Source organism: Myxocyprinus asiaticus, chromosome 43, assembly GCF_019703515.2.
Source record: "Myxocyprinus asiaticus isolate MX2 ecotype Aquarium Trade chromosome 43, UBuf_Myxa_2, whole genome shotgun sequence".
Taxonomy (NCBI): Eukaryota; Metazoa; Chordata; class Actinopteri; order Cypriniformes; family Catostomidae; genus Myxocyprinus; species Myxocyprinus asiaticus.
The window spans coordinates 25,524,711-25,533,162 of record NC_059386.1 but is presented as its reverse complement, the minus strand read 5'-3'; the positions used below and the strand labels follow the sequence as shown (position 1 = coordinate 25,533,162).

Sequence of the window (8,452 nt, the reverse complement as noted above, 5' to 3'; positions counted from 1 at the left end):
CCATCTGTCCTGGAAAAATTAAATATTATTCCAGGACGCAAAATGTCCCGGAATTTCAATATTTTCCCGACGTGTTCACACAAATGAACCCTTGTTTATAAGTATGGAATTAGATTTCTGCCAATTGTTTTGAACGTAATTTTTCAAAACACGAATAAAAATATAAACTGAAAATGAATAAAAACAATCTGAAAGTGAAAACAATAAAATCAAAGGTAAAAAGTAAACGTATTTTTTAAATAAACAGCATCCTTTGTTAACAATATTCTCTGCGTGCGTTCGCTGATCAGGACTTGATTTTATTGTTTTCAGTTTCAGATTGTTTTTATTCATTTTCAGTTTTATATATATTAACTTACGTTCAAAACAATTGGCACAAATCTAATTCCATATGGAAGCACACTGTGCAACGAGGAGAATCAAACACATTCTTATATGAATCATAAGAAAGTCTGATTCATTTTAGTGAACTAATTTGTTCGGATGAATTTTAAATTTTTCACTTTGTGTGAACAATCCTTTAAACTTTAGTCTACTTACTATAATTATTTAGTGTTCTGGAAAACATGTCCAAAAAAGGAAAGTCCTTCCTTTTACTGAAAGATTTCTTAGGTTCATAATGCCCAAAACTTAAAAAAAAAAAAAAAAAAAAAGGAAAGAAAAGAAAAGAAGAAAAGCCTATTTTTACAATGTACACATTTAATTTCATAACAAATTTCCATCAAATTGAATTTTGTGATCTTAACAAAATTAAATGAGTAAAACTTAAAATATCTAAGATTTTTTTGTACTTAATTTTGTTAAAGATTACTCAATTAAGCTGGATGGAAATTTGTTATGAAATTGAAACATGTAAATCTTGAAATGCGTATACTGTAAATATAACTTTATAGATAACTTTATACATATATATTTATACATTATAAAACATTTAAATGGTCAGTGTAAAACATAAACTCAAGAAAACTGCTTGGGGCCAGAATAAGTAAATAATATGTTAAACCTGTACATACACACACACAGAAGACACTTTTTTTCTTTTTTTTTCTTTTTTTACACATTTCAATTTCATAACAAAATTCTATCAGATTGAACTAAGTAATCTTTAACAAAATAATGTTTATTTTTTTTTTGTTTTTTTTGTTAATTTTGTTAAAAGTTACACAATTCATTTTGATGGAATTTTATGAAATTGAAATGTGCATCTTAAAAATAGGCCAAAATATTTTTTTTGAGTCTACTGATGTTATTGTTTGATTGAATGATATGCTATATATGCAGTAATTCAAAGAGTAGTCTAAAAATAATAAATAATGTTTTATTTCTTGTATGATGGCCAGCAATACATTTTCCAGTCATCCAGGTGTCCAGAAATGTTACAGGGACAATGTGGCAAGAGTTTTTATTCAAAGTCACATGAAATCAGAATTTTCAGGGACCCCTATTTCAGTCATTTTCATAGAATTTTGTTTTGTTTTGTTCCTTCCCCAGCCTCCCAAATGTTTGGGATGCAAAAGAAAAAAGAAAAATAAAATAGGGGTACAGGAATAATGACATACTTTTGCTTGCTCATACTAATTACCTGCGAAAAAAGATTTACAAAGATGTCTTTTTCTAATAGAAGACCAAATCATTAAAGAAATATTCTGGGTTTAATACAAGTTAAGCTTATTCAACAGAATTTTTGGAATAGTGTTGAGGCACCTACAATGGAAGTGAATATAGCCTGACAGTTCATAATTGTCCAAAATAACACTTGTACATTTTTAAATATATTTTCAAATAGATATTTAAAAATGTATCTATATTTAGATTTCATTTAGCACACCACTCTCATAAATGTTAGCAAATGCACAATTGTATTATTTATAGGGATATTTCTCAGGTTGTAAATTGCATCGTAATATATAGTCCCAGTATATTTGTTGAAATTATTTCATATTTAAATGACTTAAATAATAAAATAATCATAAAAAATAGATTGAAAACAAACAAAGTTGCTCTAGCAAGTCAGTCCAATGTCGGCCATCTTTGGAACGCTCTCGGGAGGCTATTTTCAGTCATGACAGTGCAGCTCCCATCTACTTGAATGGGGGGACACCAAAATCTCTAAAACTGTCGGTCAAGATTAGGATAAAAGAATATATTTCAAATCAGCAATAACATATTATAATTTTGGAATCATAAATTGTGCTTCTTTACCTCATATTACGCTTAAACACGCAATTTTCCCGCCTTGTATAGCTAATGCGCATGCGCTCTAGCGAGTTGATTGACAGGCGATGTCTGTATCTAAATGGTGATTGGTTCTTTTACATGTAAGGCGGGACTTACTTTCTCCATCCGTTTACCGTTGGGCCCTAGAGCTTCTTGGTTGGGCGTTCCTATTTCGTCCATTCATTTAAATAGAAGGGGCCTGTCTCTGCTAATAGTTTCTGATACAACTGAAGTTATATATGCGTTGTTGTTTTTTCCAACGCTGCCCTACATAGAAATGAAGCATGATAAACTGCGTGTACACAAGTTACGCACTTTTGTAAATCTCAATTTATGTTTACGCGAGTAGCGGAATACACGGCTTAAAACACTCCAGTGCATGCTGCTGTCGCGTACGCGATTTGCGTATGCGCTGTACAGCACGCATACGGCACACGAGTAGGATCGCATCCACCTGACCAGCCTACAGACCAGCCACACCTCTCGCTTGGGGCGTTCTACCCTGCCGTCCTCCTGTGCAAGAACCTGGACATCATAACAACCCGCTTACAGTCTTTTTTTGTGGGCCAGAACCTACGCTATTATAAAGCCTGCTGTTTGTGTGTGTATGCAGCATAATGGAGCAGGCGAAACCCCAAACGGAGAACCACCTCCGCTTTCCTTTAGCGCAGCAGGTCCGCTCCAAATGGCAACACCACGGGTGAGGAGGTTCACGCAGGAGGGGCGGACAGTCCCTCAGCCGAGAGTGATGGTGGTATTTTCGGCTGCGAGTGACACCGAGAAAGAGGGAGATGAGATGTCGGGCACGGATACTGGGGAGGAGGAGTATCGCAAACCAGCCATACCTGTCCCTAATCTTAACCTAGGGAAGTCCCTGGGCACCTTAGACGCACCTGAGGAGGTAAATCCTTAAGGCTTAAAGAGGATGTGCAATTTTTATCACGGAGCCGTTTGTTGAACCATAAGTGATATATCCAGCCTCGTAATGTTTACATTTTTAATTAGCGTTTTCCTCCCCAAAGTGATCATAAAATCTTCTGTGTCAGAGTTTCCCAGCGTCTCGTGCTGTCTGGTTAATTTCTAGATCGGTCACCATAGGCAAAAGATGTATGAAGCGTGTTTTCTTCCCGTTTACTTCAATCTGATTGGGTTTATATTCCAGTGGGGCGGATGGATGCTTTCTCTCATTGGCCACACTATTTGTCTATAAAATCATACTGGCTCTGTGGGATTAACCTAATCTTTTTTTATTCAGTACCACAAGAACACAGAAAAGAGGTATTTGTAGTAATATTAATAACATCACTAACATTGCCAGACAAATGCATTTGACATAAATTGCAGTTAATTTGTTATGTTTCATGTTTTCAGTGTTTCTTTGTTTTTCTGAAAGGTTACATATGATGCAGTGTCATTTTCTACAATATATAATTGAATATCATCTTTAAAACAAAATATCACATCAGATACACTAATTCTTATCCAGTATTGGGTGTAATCTGATAAAGTTATTAGTTACTGCAATCTAATTACTTTTTAGTCAAAAAGTAGTGCATCACATTACATTTTAAGTCTTGTAATCAAATTACTGTTGTGGACTTTCAATCAAGTTAGTTACTCATAAGTACATTACTTGGGTTACACATATTTCTAAAACAAATCTATTTATGTAGAATGCTTTTAAAAAATGAATTATGTTAATAATAGAGACATTATTTGGAATTTGTTGAGCAAAAAAACCCTAACTTTTCTGTGAAGTTAAAAAGTAACTTAATGAAGTAACTAGTAATGTGATTACAAAGTTTTAGATAAGTAATTAGTGATTTGTGGTGGATTACCTTGAGTAACATACCAAACACTGTTCTTATCACACATCACACAAGTTCTCTCTCAATTTAAGTGGGATTAACCTAATCGTGTCACCACATCTATCGTTTTATAAATATTTTTTTAATTTATGTGATCAGTCTTAAAGGGATAGTTTACCCAAAAAATGAAAATTCTCTCATCATTTACACACCCTCATGCCATCCCAGATGTGTATGACTTTCTTCTGCTGAACACATACAAAGATTTTTGTAGAAGAATATCTCAGCTCTGTAGGTCTTCTCAATGCAAGTGAATGGTGACCAGAACTTTGAAGCTCCAAAAAGTACATAAATGCAACATAAAAGTAATCCATAAGACTCCAGTGGTTAAATCCATGTCTTCAGAAGTTTTATGATAACAAAGTTAAGAAACAGATTAATATTTAAGTCCTTTTTTACTATAGTTCTCCTCCCTGCCCAGTAGGTGGTGATATGCACGAAGAATGCAAATTGCCAAAAACAAAAGAAGAATGTGAAATTGGGGATTGATTGTAAAAAAGGACTTAAATATTGATCTGTTTCTAACCCACATCTATCATATAACTTCTGAAGACATGGATTAAACCACTGGAGTTTTATGTATTACTTTTATGCTGCCTTTATGTGCTTTTGGAGCTTCAAAGTTTTGGTCACCATTCACTTGCATTGTAAGGACCTATAGAGCTGAAATTCTTCTGAAAATCTTTGTTTGTGTTCGACAGAAGAAAGAAAGTCATATATTTCTGGGATGGCATGAGGGTGAGTAAATGATGAGAGAATTTTCATTTTGGTTATCAATGCCAAAGGGTTTTATGGGGTCTAGAACATGTAAAACTCTCAAAGGTTTAAAAAATGAACTGGTGAGGAACCTGATCATGCTTATTTAGGATGGTAAAGTAAGAAAAAAAGTTTATTGCCCTACAGTTGCTCAGAACACATCCCGGGGGTCCTATTACTTTCCATTACATGTTTGATAGATTTTCAGATGTAAACAGCTCAGGCTATTTCTGATGCTCCTTTCTCTTCATAGTTTCCTGAGGTCATCCCCCTGAATGTAGGAGGAACATACTTCACCACTCGGCTGTCCACCCTGCGGCGTTATGAGGACACAATGCTGGCTGCCATGTTTAGTGGCCGCCACCTCATACCACGGGATGCAGAGGGTCGATATTTTATCGACAGAGATGGAGCATATTTTGGGTAAGTGTTTAGATTAGTGATTATCTGATTATGGTTTATGACCACTGCCTACTGGAAACCAAAAATACTAAGCAAACATTTTGATAAGCTGAATTTTGCTTTTGTGGATTCCTCAAATAACTGCGTACTATCCATCTTAAAAACCTGTTTCCTGAGAAGAACTCAGAATTGGAAGTACATGTAATTACCAAGGAAACACTTATTAAATATAGGCTTACTGATTAGGATTTTTATAATACTTACAAATTAGGTACAACACTGTAACACAGTGTCATAGAATTTAGTCTTACTGGTTATTACTTAGTTTATGGCTAGCTATGTGAAAAGCTAGTATGTTGTAAGGTAAAATGTTTCAGGGCTGTATGTTGTTTTGTTTTCCAACTTTTCCAAGGGATATTCTTAATTTCTTGCGAGAGGGTGAGCTGCCTCAGAGGGACCGTGTACGTGCAGTGTACAGAGAAGCTCAGTACTATGCTATTGGGCCTCTTTTGGAAAGCCTGGAAGACACCCAGCCACTCACTGGAGAAAAAGTGCGACAAGCTTTTCTTGATCTCTTGCCCTATTACAAAGGTAGTATAACATTATGAATGACACCCTAAAAGGTGTCCTGAGAAGATTAGATTAGATTTGTCATTGTGCACCGTACAAGAGCCAATAAATACAGTTAACATCTAACTAGAAGTGCAAGTAGTCATACAGCATTAACAGTAAATATAAGTACAGTATACTGTATATATGTATATGATATGCAGTATACTAAATACACATGAACAAATATAGTATTTACAGTATGTTATATATTATACTATATAATATATACTTAAGGAAATATTGTGGCAAAATTTATAGAAACTATAATTTCAGTGGATTTAAAGGGATAGTTCACCCAAAAATGAAAATTCACTCAACATTCCCTCATGCCATCCAAGGTGTGTATGACTTTCTTTCTTCTGATGAATACACATTTTTAAGAACATCTCAGCTCTGTAGGTTCATACAATGCAAGTGGATGGTGACCAGACCTTTGAAGCTCCAAAAAGCACATAAAGGCAGCATAAAAGTAATCCATAAGACTCCAGTGGTTAAATCCATATCATCATAAGCGATATGATAGGTGTGGGTGAGAAACAGATCAATATTTAAGTCCTTTTTTACAATACATCTCTACTTTCACATCGTTTCACTTCAGAGGTCTGGTCACCATTCACTTACACTGAAAGGACCAACGGAGCTGAAATATTCTTGTAAAAATCTTTATTTGTGTTCAGCAGAAGAAAGAAAGTCATACACATCTTGGATGGCATGAGGTTGAGTAAATAATGAGAGAATTTTCATTTTTGGGTGAACTATTCCTTTAACATTGTAAATCTTCCCTTTTTTTTTTTTTTTTACAGAAAATCTAGAGCGAATTGTGGAGATCGCTAAACTCCGTGCCATGCAGAGGAAGGCTCGCTTTGCGAAACTGAAGATCTGCGTGTACAAGGAGGAGATGCCCATCACCCCTTATGAAAGACCACTTTTTAACTCACTGCGATTTGAGCGCTCAGAGAGCGAGGCCAAGCTGTTTGAGCACCATTGTGAGGTTGATGTGTCCTTCGGGCCCTGGGAGGCAGTGGCGGATGTTTATGATCTTCTTCACTGCATAGTGAGCGACCTGGCAGAGCGTGGCATCACTGCTGATCAGCAATGCATCGGTGTTTGTGACAAACACCTCATTAACCACTACTATTGCAAAAGGCCCATCTATGAGTTTAAAATCACATGGTGGTGAAGGGAAGGTGTATTAGCAGGTCTTGCCAAGGATGAAAATGCTCAAAGTCTGAGCAAGTAAGTGATGCTTGCTGCAGTCTGTAGATGTCAAACCAGTCATGAAATTCTATTAATGAACTAGACGGCAGTTTTTGGATGTTACTTTGGCAGTTGTTCTTTAGTTTTTTGACAGAACTGCAGTTTGCAACTCGAAATGTACTTTTTTTGGGCAGCTTTATTGATCCCTTAGTTTTTGTGAGTAATTATTTAGTTAAGTTTATTTAGAATAAACCCTACATGGAATTGTTTTTTCCAGTTGTAGTTTGAAGGGGGTTTCTGGAATATTCCTCAGAGGATGTTCACTTATGTGAAACAGTGTTTTATGTTCTAAATATCTCTGCAAAGGACGTTTCCGTGATGTGCAATGAATGTATTAATGGTTAGATCAAAGGAATCAATCAACTGGACTCATAATGGCAATTCAGAGATATGTTATTGCTTATGCTGTATTTCTCATGAAGGAAATGTTTTTTTATCCCCTACAGTATTTTAAAGTGATTCTTCCTATTTATTTTACGTGACTTAAATATATAGGACTTGAACAATATTATGTTGCCAGTAGAGAGCACTGTAGCTTGTGCAACCTTAATAGATAAAGGACTTCATTTTCATCTGGAATTTACAGCCCTACAAAGCTTCACATAAGGCCTTCTGAAAATAACTGTGCATCACTTTGAATATCACAGAGAGCTTATTTATTGTACTAGGCAAGCACACCTTGTTTATTTATGTCAAAAGTATAGATAAAACTGAAACTTAAGGAGAGTCCAAATAGAAAAAGTTCTGAAATATTTAAGGACATTATAAGTCTATGTACTCGATATTTAACATCCTAAATATGAATTGAAAGAAGTATTTTTAAAACGATGCTAAAAAGACTGTTGGCCGCCTTATTGCAGTTTAGATTACCACTCACAAATCTCACTTACACTCTTCATATGTAGGCTATTGGGACACTTTATCAAAGAATTTTCTGCTGCCAATAGCATTTGTCCATGTTTTTTAATTGCCATAAACCTCTGCATAACAACTGCATATGCTTTACCATTTTTGTTATTTGGTCATTAAATAAATACTTTAAAACTGTTTTAAGTGAGCTGTGAGTGCTGTCTAGGCCACATGAAGTTGCATGAGCTCTCTTCAAGTGTTTTGGCAGCAGAATAAATAAATACCAGTTATTATAATGCATCTGATAATCCTAACTGGGACTTGCCCAGTGTACTTTATTTCGAAACTTTAAGTCTAAACCGGTACTAGTACTCTGTTGTATATTTGGTGAATACTGTTGTTTGTATTGCATTATTGTATTGCTATATTGTGCTGATAATAAACCATATATTTTGCAAATTATTAAAAGGATATATATATATATATATATA

At 35.0% G+C, this 8,452-nt stretch overlaps 1 protein-coding gene across 1 annotated transcript; it reads left to right on the top strand.

Moving 5' to 3' along the window:
• The first annotated feature begins 2,405 nt into the window (after positions 1–2,405).
• LOC127433526 (BTB/POZ domain-containing protein KCTD7) lies at positions 2,406–8,417 on the top strand. Its single transcript, XM_051685516.1, has 4 exons — positions 2,406–3,118; positions 5,095–5,264; positions 5,656–5,834; positions 6,659–8,417. The coding sequence occupies exons 1-4, from the start codon at positions 2,825–2,827 to the stop codon at positions 7,033–7,035; spliced, it is 1,020 nt and encodes a 339-aa protein (XP_051541476.1). The 5' UTR covers positions 2,406–2,824; the 3' UTR covers positions 7,036–8,417.
• The last annotated feature ends 35 nt before the right edge of the window (positions 8,418–8,452 follow it).

Excerpts from the sequence above, each read along its gene's own strand:
- LOC127433526 (XM_051685516.1), top strand. The coding sequence starts at position 2,825 with ATGCAGCATAATGGAGCAGGCGAAACCCCAAACGGAGAACCACCTCCG. Across the intron at positions 5,265-5,655 it reads AGAGATGGAGCATATTTTGG|GGATATTCTTAATTTCTTGC; the intron begins GTAAGTGTTTAG and ends AACTTTTCCAAG. Across the intron at positions 5,835-6,658 it reads TCTCTTGCCCTATTACAAAG|AAAATCTAGAGCGAATTGTG; the intron begins GTAGTATAACAT and ends TTTTTTTTACAG.